General features: G+C 35.4%; 1 protein-coding gene across 1 annotated transcript in view; it reads left to right on the top strand.

The window, feature by feature from the left end:
- Positions 1 to 16,879, top strand: part of SNTG2 (syntrophin, gamma 2) — a gene marked incomplete at its 5' end in the record, with an annotated part of 96,713 nt that overhangs the window by 55,195 nt on the left and 24,639 nt on the right. Inside the window, 3 exon segments of the mRNA XM_008945144.1 lie at positions 1,786 to 1,902; positions 9,292 to 9,363; positions 13,040 to 13,249. Coding sequence (XP_008943392.1) covers positions 1,786 to 1,902; positions 9,292 to 9,363; positions 13,040 to 13,249 — 399 coding nt within the window.

Here is a 16,879-nt window from a genome sequence, read left to right as displayed (position 1 = left end):
ATCGATTTAATCAGTAAAACACTTTTTTAGTAAAGATTTTAATATTCTTACTGGTTAATAAGTGGTGTCCATCTGCAAGTCAGAAAACTTGACTTTATGAATATAAAGGAGAATATTGTATTGTTTGTGCCCTGTGATTTGGACATTTATTTTTTTTGTCTATATTACTTGATATTATATTACCACACTTATAAACTGAATAATAATATAGTTTGTAGCAGATTATCAACAATACTGTAGTATATTTTGTTAAAGTAATAAAGTAATAAAATCTGACCCTCCTGTTCCTAAAACTTTGCTGACTACTATAGAAAAATTGTTTTTCTGAGAGTTATTAAATGTACAGAATAACAAATTGAGAACTGGAAGGGCTACTATATTTTTTGTGCTGTTTCTTGGATCTCCTTAAAATGTTAATGCTGGAGCTTGATAGAAGAGTATAGGGAAGGATTGTCTGGCTCAACATATTGATTTATTATTTATTTCTGAATAAATTGAATGGTAAAAGACAATTGATACTTTGAATAACAAAAGTAGGAAATAATGTGTGAGATTTTCATGGTGCCAGAGGATGAGCATGTCATACTGTCAGCTGCTCCCTGTCCATTCTTTCCACGTTTGTGCTCTGTTGGCAATAACGACAGGTATGCACACTCTGCTTTCAATAGAAAAGCATTCCTGAGATCATCACATTTTTCTCAGTTTTTTCCCTAGAACAAATGCTGAAGTTTTCATGCAATGCCTTCTTCAGGCTGTTTCCACTAACTTCCAGCAGAGCCCTGTAAGCTCAGTATATTCAGAAGTGCTATGACACTTCTGCATCTGTGCAACTCAGTCTCTTATGTAAGCGTAGACTTAATTGAAAATGAGCAAGCTTCTCAGATCATTCTAGATGGTGGGGGATCACTCTAGATTTGAGTACCTGTTTCAAGAGCAGTATGTTCCTCTTAATGTATGCAAAATGAAGCCTGAAATATTTTTGTTATTCTGGTGGGTAACTAGATGCATGACATTCTGCTACCACACTATGGCATTATTCCTTTATAAACTTGCATTTACCTCAAAAAGGAAGCATGCAGTTTTACTTCTTAACTTTATTTTTCCTTAAAATTAATTTATCTGAAATATAAAGACATTTTCTAACACTGTTAGAGCAAAGTTGTGTAACAACTGAATTTGACATCTAATTCTATGAGAACATTAATCATCATGAGACAAAATATATATAAAAAGTGTATAAACTCTGAGGGACAATCAGTGTGACAGAGACACTTTGTTAACCATAGCAAACATGAGAATACAGAAAACTATTTGATTTCAGATAAATATAGTGATTTGTTCAGATGTATTTCTTTAGAGGTAAATGCAACAGAAATTTCAGTATGTCCAAGTTTTGACTGTGCTACAGATATTGTAGGGTCATGGTTTTTACAAACTGCTATCTGAACTCTTTCAGTACGCCTAGATTCTCTGATGACTCAAGTGAGAGTCTGCTGAGATAGATACAGGTGACTTTCAAATGCTGAAATCTTGATGTTGACTTTAAAAAAGATTCAGATGCCCTGGACTGTGGGTTGAAGTCTCTTCAAGGACTTCTGACACACTGGCATGGTACCATATGCTTGAAGAGTGTGGGAGTGGTGGGAAGGCAAATGTGAAGAAGTGGGTGGTGGATCCTATTCTAATATGGCCACTCTTCCTTGTGCAACGATTTGACCTGTTCAGATATATCTCATCATCCACTGAAAAACAAGGAATTTAATTTTCAATTATTTTCTTTTACAGGTCATACATATGGGATGGGTAAATGAGAGACTTGAAGGAACTGATTCATCTCAGCTCTACAAATTCAAATTTCTGGCCCTGAAGGGTTCATCCTTTTACATTTTCAGCACTCCACCGGTAAAAAAAATATGCTATTTTTGTGACAGTTTCATTGTAAATTGAAACCTGTTTGTTATGTCTGGGTTTGTATTCCTTATAAAGAGCAGTTTTCATCTGAGATTTCAAAAGAAGTTAAAACCATAGATGTCACTGGATTTCAGTAAGCTTTAGATATTTAACTTCTTTCAAGGTCCTCTGAATATCTTACCATACCTGGATAGTTCAAAGAATTCTAACAGGGAGTAAGTGTTTTACTTTTTGAAGGTGTCGAGTTGATTTTTCTTCTTTGGTTGGTTAGGCCTGATATTTCATACCTTATTTATTCTAAGGTATTTTGTAGGTGTAATGAGTCAGTAGTTACTCTTGTTTTCTTGAAGACAAGATACATCATGAAATATACCATCCATACTGTTAGTAGATACTTGTGGATTTGGCACACAGGCAAGGGTCTGAACTGTTGCAGAGAATATAATGCTAAATGTACAGTTTGAAAAAAAGCCATCATCTTACTTTGATAATTTACATAGCTAGTAACAAGAATTCTATTTCACAGCACATGACTTGCCTAAGACTTCTCTAAAAAAAACATTAATAAAAATAATTTAAAAGCATGAAACAGAAATGAGCTGTAGAATTCTAAATTCTTAAAAATTGACTCATACTTCCTATATGGTATTGTTTTATCTTTTCTTTTTTCTCCTTTGCTTTAAACACATCAAAAAGAGGAAAATGTGGAATTAGAATGCAATTTCAATTTTACATCTTCCTTATTGTTTTGCTCAAAAGATGGTCAATCTACCAGTTTCTGCTGACCCAAAGAAAAGCTAATCATTCACATGTTTGCCATCTGTCGTACCTTTGGGAAGTGCATCCTCTTTGAACTTTATTTGTGAACCTCAGTAGGAAGCAATCAGTAACATTTTCTCTCTAGATAGATAGAAATTCTAAATCAAATTTCACAGAATTTCATAGAATCACCATGGTTGGAAAGGACCTCCAGGATCATCAAGTCCAATCTTTCTTCCAACATTTCCCTAAGCACTAGGCCATATCCTCAAGTGCCACATCCACTCATTTTTTTAACACCTCCAGGGATGATGACTCCACCACTTCCCTGGGCAGCCCCTTCAAGCCTAACCACTCTCTCAGTGAAGAAATTCTTCCTAATATCTGACTGAAATCTTCCCTGGAGCAACTTGAGGCCATTTCCCCTTTCTTATCATCAGTAATTTGAGAGAGGATACCAACACCAGCCTCACTACAACCTCGTTTTAGGTAGCTGTAGAGAGCAATAAGGTCTCCTCTCATTCTTCTCTTCTCCAGACTAAGCAACCCCAGTTCCCTCAGCCAGTCCCCATAAGCCATTTTCCCCAGCCCTCTCTGCCCTTCGCTGGACCCACTCCAGCACCTCAGTGTCCTATTCAATGTCAATGATTCCTATTAACTTCAGGCATCTTTAAATGGCCAATAGTATTCTTTTTTAAATGATGCAACAAATCCAGGAAAGTGGGATTTTTTCCCCCTCTAAAAAAATATTTGTCTATATGTTAAGTCACGGAACTAAACTTTGATTCAACTACTGCAATCAAATTAAAATGCAAAAAGAATAAAAAAATATTAAACAAATAAACAACACACCACAGGAATGCTTTTCCTTTATAAATTTTAATTGTTGTTTTCAGACCTGGTTTTGAAGAAACATTTTTGATATAATTAAAACTATCCATCTACATGATACTAATTGGGGATAAACTGCTTCATTTATCATGCTCAGCACTCTACTAAGAACAGACAAGTGAGGATGAGTCCTTGGTACTATCTGTACCATGTTACTTGTCTGCGTCCACTACACTCTATCGTGTTTCTTTTTTATTTTTTTTGTAGAATCAGTGGCTTTTAAAAAATCATACGAACAAAGAGGACCTCTTTGGTCAATGTGTTATGGGATCTCGGTACTCAAATCCACCAGTAAGTGTGACAGCGCCTTCAAATCATAAAATCTGTTGACCAGTTTTGTTGCTATTTAATCTTTCCACAGATACATTATACTGGGGAAAAACAAAACAAAACAAAACATAAAAAAAAAAGAAAAAAAAATCTACAAAATTGGCAATTTCCAGCAACCATCCACCTGGAAAATTCAAACCTGGATCTAAAGCCACACTTCAAAGCTGATTATCAGTGTCCTGAGGATGCCTCCAGCCCTGACTGTCCTTGACCCCTTCCCTGGGGCTTCCCAAACCCTTGCCACAACCCAGGACCCCAATGCAGTCCCTGCATGGCTGCCAACCCCTGCCCCAGCAGCACAGCAGGACTGGTCTCCCTGGTCTCCACCTCCCCACAGACTTTTCTGCCCAGCAAGTCCCAGTGAGCCAAGTCCACCCACAGACCCACATCCAGACCCATCCTTAGCCTCTCCCTGTCCTCAGAGAAGTACCTGGTGCCCGTAGCTGGGCCTTCCCCCAGTCCCCATGGCTGTCCTGCTCCTGACATGTACTGAGCCTGGCTGAGATGGAGGGTGGAGGTAACTTTCTTCGTGGCAGCTCAAATGGCAGTGGGTTTCTCCTTTGTGACTAAACCAGTGCTAACAGACCAATGTTTGGGCTGATTCTGAGCAGTGCCTGCACAGCCTTTTTCTTTTTCTCACATTGCTCACCCAGTGGGTAAGCTGGGGTTGAGCAAGACATTGGGAAGGGACATGGCTGGGACAGCGGACCCAAATATAGGCCAGAAGGGATACTATGCACCATAAAACATCATCTTCAGCAATAAAAAAATGGGGATTTGATCTTCAAAACTACCCATTGCTTGGAGACTGGCTGGGCATCAGTCTGCTTAGAGCAGGCAGGGTGTGATCACCTTTGCATCCCTTGTTTTTTTCCTCTTTCCATCCTTTTTTTAAGTTGACCCACAAGTTTTTCTTGATTTTACTCTTCTTATTCTCTCCCCCCGCCCACAGTAGGGGGATGGAGTTAGCGAGTGACTGTGTGGGTGCTTCGATGTTGGACAAGGTCAACCCACTACTAAGTGATGGGATGGGCCCTGGCTGGTGAGGACCCTGCCCTGCCAGACCCCAGGGGAGCTCCCAGGGAGCCACCAACCCACTCTGTGCCCTGACACTGGTTCTGTGTCACATGTCCCAGCTCTGTAGCTGGAAACACAGGTCCCCACACAAAGCTGTATAGAGAGCTGTTTCACTTATTTTAGAGACATTTAACGGTACTGCTCTTACCATTACTCCTACTGACTTTTTTTGCTATATGAAGTGATACATTAAAAAATGGATTGTTTATCACAAAAATACAGATGTTTTAATTTGATCTTTTAGAAGATATGAATTTAACATTTTTTATATAAGAGGTCTTCCTGAGATGTTCTTGCAACTTGTATACTGAATCAGTGCAGTGTATCACTGTGTGTGCACAGAGTGGATGACCTACAAGTCATACAGGTATCTTTAGTTGTAACTTTTTCAGTTTGTTATTTGCTACTTGTATGTGACAAAATGAATTTAAATTTATTGTCTTCTCTCTATTTTAAATCATAATTCTGAAAAGGCAAATCAATGATTAACACAGACATGTAAGGTAAATGGATTTGGAATATTATCCTGAACTGATGTTGAGATCGCTTGGTCTATCCCAAGTAAAATTAGATTTAACTAGTTTGTTTATTTTTGGAGATCCAGTATAATGCCTGTTCTTAAAACATGAGGAACTTCCAGAAACTCACACTGAAGTAAAAATTACTTATGCAGCACAATTTGTTGGTCATAAATTTGTGTCTTAGACAAACAATAATTAAAGTGGAAGCTAGGTGAATGCTAAATGACACTTTCGTGTATTTTGACACTATTTTTGACAGTTTGTCAGAACTAAATACGTATGAATGGAAGTATGTCTCATTAAGTGACCCATTCTGAATATACCTTTTTTGAAACACCTTGTCAGATGCTTTACTAAAAAGTAATTATCTTGTCATGCTAAAATAATCCCAAGAAATATGCAATGTATAGAATACCTACAGGAACAATTCCAAGGGGAAAGAATGAGACAAACTTTCTTGTTGCATAAAGAATATATTTCAGTATTTCATTTATCTTAGTTACCTATCATTACCCAGTTATTACATGTGTGATGATGGATAGGCCTGCAATAAACTGTAACATCCTTTAAAGTAAATGAAGGATATTGTACTTTTTGTGAACTTTTTTTTACAGCTTTTCTCATTGACTAGAAGTATATGACCATTTGTGACTTTTTTTTAAAGCAATGCAGTCTATAACAATAACAGTTTAAACTTAGACATACTATGATAGTTCTGGGAAACCTATAAATAATGTCAGCTGTCTCTTTGGATTTTAGTATCCCTTTGTAGTATGTTTGTTTACCCTCCTTAAAATACCTCTTAACATGTTATTTGTGTTCTTCTGATGACCTTGCACACTGTGATATTCAGACTGTTTCTGTCTTGGCTTTAAGTATGGTAGCCCTTCTCTGACATATACAATAAAAGAAAATCTTGGCTCTTGTAGGTGCCAATAGTTATCATCATCACTAGCTATCTCTGCTGAAAAAGTCATAAGAGGTTACAGAGAGTCAAGGGATAAAAGAGAAGCACAGGATAATGGGGAGAAGCCTGAAGTATTCAGAGTGAATTTAATGGCGCAGCAGTGTCAACCATTGTCCATGGTAGCATCATTAATAGCAGCAAAGCACCCCAGCAGTTTAAATTAATCTTAAAGAATCAAAGCAAATAGTAGGAGCAAATGAAAGTTTACTCATGTCTCAACAGCTTTTAGGTTGTAGCCTATGTCACTAAATTCAGTTTCATAAACAGCAGAGTGTCAGTGCTTATGCTTTTTTATCTGGTCTAGCCACTAATGGGGATGAAGGATTCTCCTGCTTTTAACTGGGATTAAAAAGAAGTCATTCTTTTTGAGGAATTCAACACCAGATGATGAACTAGCCACCCTTCTAGGCTGTAAACCTGATTCTGCAAGAAGTTCCCTTTTAAAGACCAACTGTAATGGGCCACAACCTGTACTATGTAATAATTTTCAAAACAGCCATCAAAACAAAAAAATATTTCCCTCTAAATAAGATTAACCAAAGACCTGCAGTACTTGCTCTATGTGAGCATGTTTAAATGTATAATATTTCTTAATGAATGAGCTTTATAACTCAGTTTCAGTTGTTTCTAAACTTGTGCTATTGCTCACTTGTAGCAATAACCAAAAAGTAAAACTCAAATAAAATATCAAATGGACCTTACAAGAAGAAAGATAACAGATCTAAAAATTATAAATGTATGACTCTAAAAATTGCTACATTTTATGAAATGATGGGAGGACAAGTATAATATCTAAAATTACTCTAAATTGCTTTTCTAAAGCAACTAATTTAGATTTAGATTTGACAAAGTTCCTTAAAGTAGTGCTAAATACTTTTAAAGTTAGCTTTATGTACTGTTTTGAGCTTTCATTTATGATGAGAAATAGCTCATAATAAAACAGAAAAAGAAAGTATAAAACATGCTTTTACCTATTCTACTGCATGGATTGTGTTCAAGTGATGTTTGTTATTTGATTGTTAAAATATAAAAACTGTCAAATGGAGAGCCCTAAAATATTAGTCTCTTGATATCTTGAAAAGACTTGAAAAGTAATAAAACTTGCTCTTCTCGAGTTCTTCGGTCACATTTCATCTAATCAAAGTAAAATATCTAATCTAAAGTTAGAGAAACTGGGGAAAAGCACTGCCTTTTTTTTTTTCTTTCTTTCCCAGTATGTTGAAACTAAGATAGGATTATGAAGAATTAGATTAGTTTGTTAAGATTAGATGCTTCTGATGTGTAAATTGCGGAATGCTTTCCACATTACAAAGAGTTGGGGTAAATGCTGAAACACTGCTTTGAAACACATAGCTGTGAGGTCTACTTGATGATAATTTCAAGTGGAGTGGCTGTATGAGTATATAATATTAAAAAGAAACTGACACCAAGTTCACATTACTCCACCAAGAGCACACTGAAATAACATTTAATAACCAGTAGAAGTCACATCAGTCTGCTCCTAAGTGTTGTAGTGGTTTGAATTTTAACCATTTTGTTTAATGCTTTAGAATTTATTAAGACATGGAAATTCAATTTAAAGAAAAATAAAAATCATGTTGATATTAAAGCAAAAGATCAGGAACAAAGTTGATTATTATTGATAAGCTATATGCTATTCTGCATACAGAGAAAAAGAATCTGATATTAGATTTCAACATTTTTTCCTAGTTAAATTTCATCCACAGAAACCAGATGTTCCATGGCCAGATTTTGCCTTACCTAAATAATATAATTTAATCTTTCTGCTTTCTTTCTTTTGGGAGATGAGGCAGAAATAGGACAAAGCTACATCTGCCCTGTTATTTTGAAGTATCCAAGTTGCTATTGGAGTCACCGAAACACTTATTTCCGTGTTCTATATTATTATCTATTATCTATGCAGTTCATTATCTTGAAATGCATAGGCTATGTAGTGTTTTTAAAAGGAAACAAATTATCATATATCTAACTAGAATTTAGGGAAAAACTTGAAGTATCATTCCAACTGTCAATTTTTAACAGCTGGTCATCTTAGCAGGATTAGGTAACAAAATCAAAAGAAACCAAAAAATACATATTTTCCTATTCATTATTAAGCTCACAGTTGATACTTGTTTTATTTCAAATATTGCAGTTACGTAGTCCTTTTCAGTTTTTGTTATAAATATTAAGATATTGGTGTTGTCATGTATGTCAACAAGCCTGAATTTGGGAAAACATCTTACTCTGGTGATCGTAAGATTTATTTTAAATTGAGACATGAAACTGGATGACTCTGGGTTTGAGACTCTGGGTTCTTCTCTATGTTAGCATATTGGACAATAAATATGCTTATGTACATCATCACAGAGATTACAAAGACTTTTCCTTCATGCTGTATTTTGATACTTGTTTTATTTCAAATATTGCAGTTACGTAGTCCTTTTCAGTTTTTGTTGTAAATATTAAGATATTGGTGTTATCATGTATGTCAACAAGCCTGAATTTGGGAAAACATCTTACTCTGGTGATCGTAAGATTTATTTTAAATTGAGACAAAGAGTTTTCCTTCCTGCTGTATTAATAATGGGGAAAAACATCCATAAAATTATTTAATAATTTTTAGTTACAGTAACACTCATATAGATTCTGTTTCTATAAAAGTGGAATGCTATTTGACTTTTTGTCTTTTCTAAATAGTGGATATTAAATGGAGTAAACGTGCCTATATTTAGAACATCCAGTAGAATAGTGATGGGTGAAATACTTTTTTTTTTTCTGTACATGACTTTCGAATGAAGAATGTCCTGTTAATATTTTCTTTTTATATTATAGGTAAGCACACTAGACTGGGTACGAGCTGAAAAAATCTACAACCTCTGTGAGGTTCTATTTAAAATTCACAAGGTAGGTTTCCTAAACATTACAATGATATTTTTGAGTAAAGAAAGTTTGCCTTTTCCTGTTAATGATAAGATCAAGCTAAGCTTAACTAAGAGAAGCTAACATTCAAATAGTTCATCTGTTTGGGTTTATTTTTTGTGGTTGGTTGGTTTGTTTGTTTGTTTGTTTGTTTTTAAAAAAAAAAAACTAACTATATGTGGCTAGTGCATTAGCTATGCAAGTATAGGAGAATTTGAAAAATGGATTATGCTCCAAGGGAACAAGTTCCTAAAATGCTTCCATACTGAAGAAGATTTTCAGTATTAGAGCTGGTTGAATGAAATATAGGTTAGACACATGGATAAATAAGCATAGTGAAAGTGGATATTGGTTTTTCTTGATCAGATTTTTAAGTGAATGTGATGCAGAATGCTTTTGCTGTAACTCCTGATCTATTTAAAGATACTTTTATTTAATTTCAGTAATTAAAAATATAAAACTGCCCTTTTATATCGTGGGTAATTTGCAATATTATAGAAGTTTTGCTCTTACAAGGGGCAACATGGTGCATTTGTGTACTATAAAGTTCTTCATTTTTTTCCACCACCTAGGGACAGTGTCATGTTTTCTGTTTAGCTTGTCCCACACAAGGATTTGAGCAAAATCTTATCAGTCTCTTTAAATAATTGACTTACAGAAGATTTTTTTCTAATAAATTGCATCAGGTAGTTTAGTTTTCTACCAGCTAATCGAAAACTGCTTTGCATGTGAGGTAAGGCTAGATGAGAGCCTACTTGCCTAGGAGACTAAAAACAAATGTATTATCAGGATAAAAAAAAAAATCAGTCTTTTCAGATAAAATTCTATTTCACTGAAAAATTACAAATCAGCATTCCTTCTCACCAGTTGCTGTCCTATTCCCTGCTGTTTGTCCTCTGACCATGTGCTAGGAGTGGAGAGAGAAGGTTGTTCCTTTGTCACCTGTACAGATCTCAATTTGACATTGCACTGAAGGAGAACTGCTTAAGTTTTTTTTGTGTTTGGGTGGGTTATTTTTCTGATGCAACACAGTTATTCAGGACAATTAACAGAAGGAAACATGAAAAAAAAAATTAAAAAATAATCACAGACCTGAGGATCACACTTCAAACCCCTGTACTGCCCTAGAGAGGAGTTCTGTGTAGTGCTAAGTGACCAAAGTCTTCAAAGAATGATGTCACAGTTTCCATGCCCTGACTGCTCAAACTACTTGTCCCAAGTTGGTTTCCAACATAGGCATGGGCAAGGAGGTTCTGTCCCAGGTTGTTTATTTTGTCTTCTTTATCTTTTTTTTTAGTTTACTTTTTCCAGATAGATCAGACACCAATGAAATATATACTCACTACACCATTGAAAAGATTTTGTTGTGGTTTGGCTTCTGTGTATTTTTCTCCTTTAAATGTTACTACTGTCTTGAAACTCAGTCCTTCCTTGAATGTTCTGGTAATTTCAAGGATATTCTATCCTTAAAGCAAATTCTGTGATACTTTTCATTAAGAAAAATAAGTGGGAAATAAACCACCCAAGATTCAACTCCTTAATGTTCTTGACATTTTGATATATGAATGCTTAATTGCCAGTCTTTATGAATGCGTTAGCTGAAGTGCAAAAGCTCAAGTTCAACTTTTTACCCTCTTTTCTGTTGATTCATTGGTATAAATGACAATGAGGCAAACAGCAAATCTAAAAAGTGAAAGATCGTAAGAGTTTTACACAGCAGACTGGAAAATGCAATTTAAGTTGTAAAACCCACTGTTTGGGGCGGGTGTTCTTATGGATTACTGGAACTGTTCCTGAAAAACTATTTTTCCAGGGATAAGAATATGATATGAGCTTTTAAAATCCACCTGTCATGAAAATATTTTATTCTGTTTTATTGCCTGGTATTTTCACGAATCACATTTTCACATACAAAATCAAAACATTAATATAGAAGTCTACAAGTCAGGATGAGCAGCACTGAGTCTTGAGGCACATGTAGATGTAATACCTGTGACTCCATAGCTGCTTGAACACCAGCCTATATGCAGTATTTTAGGTCAGCTTCCTTTTCAACGGTCCAAAAGAGCATTGTAGGATAACTTTGAAGTTTTGAAAAACTGTTCTCTCCTCAGGTAGCTGCAGGGCCAATTTTGTCAACAAAATACTGTGTACCCTGGTGGCATTATTTGCAGTTTCTGAGGTGCCTCACAAAATATCCGTAGCTTAATAGATTAGACATGAGTAAATTGCATAAGGTTATATTTGCCAGCTTTATCTTACTCAGTAATTCACCAGCATAAGCAAAATTTTCAGTTCCCATGTATTTTGATCCTTTCTGTGAATATGAGAGCGGTACACAGAGGAGGGTGTGCTTGCAGAGCGTTTGTTTCCTCTGCTTCTCATTCCTCAAAACTGGGTCTTCACTGCTGCCCCATGAGGGTGGTTGTGTGTGCATTAAGGACAGGAGGTGCACAAGACCCTGAGCATGTGTTTATTTTGCACATATCAGAATATTTCACGTTCCATTTGGATGCTTTGATTCCAGTAGTTTGTTTTCATGTACATGGAGTTTCAACTACAGCCTCAACAGGCTATGATGGACTATCAGAGGTTCTAGAAAACTAAATTCTGAATCCTTTTGAGTCTCATGCTGACTACAAGATTCTAGGACTTGGGTACCACTACAAAGCTGCATTCTAGCCTCTTAAAAGCCAGCTAAGTCCAGTCAAACATGGCTGCTTTTACCTCAGATTTGTTTGGCTAGAGTCAAGTCTCCTAAATCTAACCTGGAGTGCTAGAGAAAGAAAATTCAGTTTGCAGGTGACTTTAGAAAATAAGAAATAGCATTCTCTTTGCAATTTTTTTCTGTTCTCTCAATCTTTTCTGCCCCTTGCTATCATAGAGAAAAGCAGATAGGAAAGGATACTATATGACAAACAGAATTTTTTAAAAAATGCATAATTTGGAAATTCAGTCACTGAAAGTACTCGGATGTATAAGCAGTAGCTTTTTTATTTCATTTTCTTTTCCTCTATATTTACGCTAATCAATAATGTCGTGAAAGAATAGAGACATTTCTTGCAAGAATTTTTTTTCATTTACAAAACATTCTGTTACAGTGATTTTTTTTTTTTTATTCTAAAAGGCTGTGAGGTTTCTCTTCTTCATCTTGAAGGTGACAGCCGGATCTCACTTCACTCCTCTTGCAGTTGCAGAGCACCATTGGCAGCTTTTAGGGGACATATGAAAGTCCACGTTGTCGTTGTCCAGAATTAGCCCTTAAGTGCTTAATAATATATTTCATATATTGGAAACCAGTTAGAATGGAGTAGTTATATTTTCTTACAAAGCTGGTACACAGCTTTTGAATTGTGTTCAGATAATTCAAGCATTTCTTTTCTTTTTACTGTAAACAATATATTACTACAAACTCCTTTTAAATTATGTAAGTATTGCTTAGATAACTTGGACAGTATTTTGGAACTGCAGAAGTAGCTCAGATTGCGTGATACAGGGTAAAGTGAATAAGAAGCAAGGAGAGAATTTGTCTTTAAAATTATTACTTAATTTTCAGAACATAATGACATAATGTATCCAAGTACCCTTCACTTACAGAAGACAATGTTGCTTTAACTGTTTTTGCTAGATGAAGAATCACATACTGAAACATGTCTTTCAGCTCTGGCTTGCTGATGATTGCTGGCTACAAGCAAACTTGTATTTAGGTATTCATCAGGACTTTGATCTTGAAGACCAGAGGCCGTATTGTTTCAGTGTTATGGTTGGACATGGCAAGAGTCATTATTTCAATGTAGAGCTGGGCAACGAGTTGGCAGTGTGGGAGAAATCATTTCAAAGAGCGATTTTCTTGGAAGTTCAAAGAACAGGGGTAAGTAGTGAATACTATAAATCCTGGAGCCATTTCATCAGTGAAATAAGTATAACAATTTTTTAAATAATATGTGTGTTTAATAATTCCGTCGTATCTATGTGCTCCATGACTAGGGATCTGAGTATGTATTAATACGTTGAAGGCTTCAGAAATCTTCATCACATCAATATTTGTATGTCAATGACTATGTAATAACAGTCTGTGGGTGTATTATGGCAGTTTGAAAACTGGAGGTAGCAATGTGTAAGTTGACATTGATTGTAACAAAATGGAAATTAATACATTTTACCATGGGAAGACAATTTCTATGGAGATTATTTAGTCCACTTTGAACATTTTCTTCCAGAAAGCTTATTTTCCACTCACATAAGGTAAATATGCTGTATTTTACGTAATGGTTCCATTTTCAAAGAAGAAATATTTTATTCTTACATTGTTAATTGTAAATTGGGATTGTCCTTGTTAACATTGGAAGGCTTTAAGATCAATATTCCTGGTATAAGTGTCAAATTAGTGAATAGAGTCCAAAGAATGATTGTGCTTATCCTAAAGCAGATATTTTATTCTAAAAGTTATTTTGTGTTATGCAGACAGAGAAGATAAACTGATTTTAAGTTTATCTTAAAATACCTCTTTTAGGTAGGTAACTTAAAAGTACCTCTGTTCTGTTCTATAGGCAAGTTCTTTGCTCAGCATCTAGGTCCACACTCCCAAGTGATCTGGACCAGTGGTGTGGGAACTTATGGATTAAAAGTATAGGCCTTCTCCAATTAAACACACATTTACACATTTTAGCACAAATGCAAGCTTGATCTGGTACATTCAGTTTTGCAGGGACCTCCTAAAGCTGTTTGTGAGAGCAGTGGATCACATTGCATTAGCACAGCTTGCAAGGAGCAGGAGGCTTAGCACAGGTGTTGAGTCAGCTCTTCTACATTTCCAGATCTCTGGAAATCTAACAAGCTTTGAAAGCACTTGCTTAGAAGCCTTCCAATTGTCTCTTCAGACTGATGGAGTAACCGTAAAGATTTTGTAATGGTGATGCTCTTGCTCCTACATGTCTAAGGATTGTAGTTCTTCAGAAAAAAAAAATTATTTTTCTTGAAAAATTGCTGGGCATCAGGGTGGGATTAATAATGCAGATTGAGTATGCATAAAGTATTTTCTCACATGAACTCTTCAAGAAATTATGATATAACTTTTAGACCAACCATTCAATTGTCCTATCCATATAAAAAAAAAAGATAATATATAATTAAATTTAAGTATAACAAGGGTAAAAGTTAGCAGATTCTGTATCTGGTTCAATTTTTGAAGTATTTATTACTGAATCTCATAAATTGTTCTGTTACATCCTAATAATCTTAAATTTAAGGAACATTTCTTTGCTTCTGGAAGGATCTGTTGTCATTTGAATCCAGGAGTCCTCTAGACCCATATCATACAAAATTCATTAATATTTCTATTAGATGTAGTTTAACCTGTCTGAAACCTCCAGGAGAGGCATTCAGTTAAAATCCTGATTCCAGTGCTTAAGTCTCCACATCTGTGTCCCCATATCTTATATTCTGACACCCAGTTGCATACACTCAAGTTTGTTGTAAACCATTATGTCAGTAGGATGCAAAGTGCTGTGGTCACTCTCCATCAGTAAAAAAAATCTTTTGACACCACTATTTTCTTTCTTTCTTTCTTTTAAACAAAAATGCTGCTTTGAATGCCCTTGTTTTCAGAAAGGTATCCAGAGCAGCATGAATGAGGTGCAATTTAACATTACATAGATAATTTCAAGCCATAGAAAAGAACTGGCATTTCAGTATCCAGAAAAATTAAGGTTGTCACCTGGTAGGTTAGATTGTTCATAAAAATTCTTTCTCTTGGAGAAGGACCACAATTGCAGCTGGAAATTCATTTTTATTCATAAATGATTGGGCAAGACTCATTGAAATTGTTGGATTGCACTGTGACATTTCAGCTATTCTTATTTAAATGTGGCTTGCTTCTGTTTACTGTTGAGGGTCATTAGGTTCTTGTCTTTGACAGGGTTGTTGTAACCTTATCCTCTAAGTTCTTTGTGTTTGATGTTTCTATAAGGAGAGTTGTATATCTGAGACGATTCTGTGCTTACACAGTTTATGAAAAGAAATATTAAGGTACAATAGTATGTTCAAAGGTGCTTTTGAATTTTACCTGCCCATGTTGTGTGTTTTTTTTCATGCATTTCATCTTAAAATGACAGCAGCATTAAATGACATAAAGAACACAATAAAGCATGAAAAAAATCCCCCTCACAGCAGTGTTCCACTTTCAGCTATCTTAAAGACACATTTCAAGCTGCAAGTGCTTACAAGAAGCAGTCTACCAAGAAACTGTGAAACTCAATGACCCTGATGAAATTAATCTATTTACAAAAAATTATAGCAAGCAAGCCTATGTTAAATCCATGTGCTAGAAATCTCGATATTTTCCTTGTAGAAAAAAATCTGTAGCTGCTGACATCATAATTAAGACAAATGGGGGCAATAAAAATGCAACAGAATTAGGGCAGGAAAGCAGTTGAAAGGCAGAAAAAAATGGTATTAAAAAGTATTTCCATGATTTTGGTAACAAAATTTAGCTCTGCAATGGAGGGAGAAAGGCAGTGAATTCCTCTCAGTCATAACTAGAAGTTCAATCATCTCCAGCAAATCCCAGCAAGCCTCTCTGTCTCATCTGGAATATTCTGAACAGGGCAAGAGCAATTAACAATGCTCAGATAAAGTAATTTTTCCTTTTTTTTTTTAATTCATTGCAAGGTAGACAATTATCAAAAATAAAAGACTAGCTCAGCTTCTTTTACTAATTCTTTGATCCTTCAGGGTAGTCTTGTCAGTATTATGGGATTTTATTCCGTGTTTTTTTTAAGGTTGTCTTTTTAAGTTATTTTCTCAGTATTCTTCTCTCTCTTCAAACTGTTCTCTGCAAAAGAAATTATCTTGACTCACCTGAGTCTTGGATATGATTGTTGAATTAATGCAGAAGCATCTCAATAGGATGATTTTGATCTTTGGGGTCAACAGGAGAATGGAGGAGGATATTATATTTGGTAGTGGACAGAGGAAAGGGTGACAGTAATATATTTTACTGTCAAATGTAGAAAAGTTGGACCAACTGTTTTGGCATCTTGGAACTTTGTACTTGTTATGTGAGTGGCAGAAGACAGAGAAAAGGAATTTACTTCACAAGATGGAAATGCCCTCAGGAGACCGAAAAAAGCCATGCAGGGGGAGTAATCTACTGCAGTGTCTCTAAAATACCTGCAGTTGGTGTACAGTGAGGAGGCATGGTGACATACTCTCCTCTATTATCTTGCAACCTTTAAACACAAAAGAAAGTTTTCCCTTCATGCTTCCAGCTGTGATGCAGATGCTGCAAGCTCACTCCAATCTTCATACAGCTGAATAACCTAGTTTTATGAAACCATTTACTGTGGACCCAAAAAAAAAAAAATTGTTTGATGGGAGTGCAAAAATTAAAATAGGTCAGATGTTGGATTCACTCAGAACAGAATAATCAGGAAGTTCTGCTGCATGGTTATTTTCTGTGCTTAGAGGTAAGTACTTCTACCAAACTTCTTTCCATTTTGCT

This window comes from Merops nubicus, unplaced genomic scaffold (genome assembly GCF_000691845.1).
Source record: "Merops nubicus isolate BGI_N331 unplaced genomic scaffold, ASM69184v1 scaffold4478, whole genome shotgun sequence".
NCBI classification, from domain to species: domain Eukaryota; kingdom Metazoa; phylum Chordata; class Aves; order Coraciiformes; family Meropidae; genus Merops; species Merops nubicus.
Note: the sequence above shows the minus strand (reverse complement) of the source record. Positions and strands in the feature narration are given on the sequence as shown.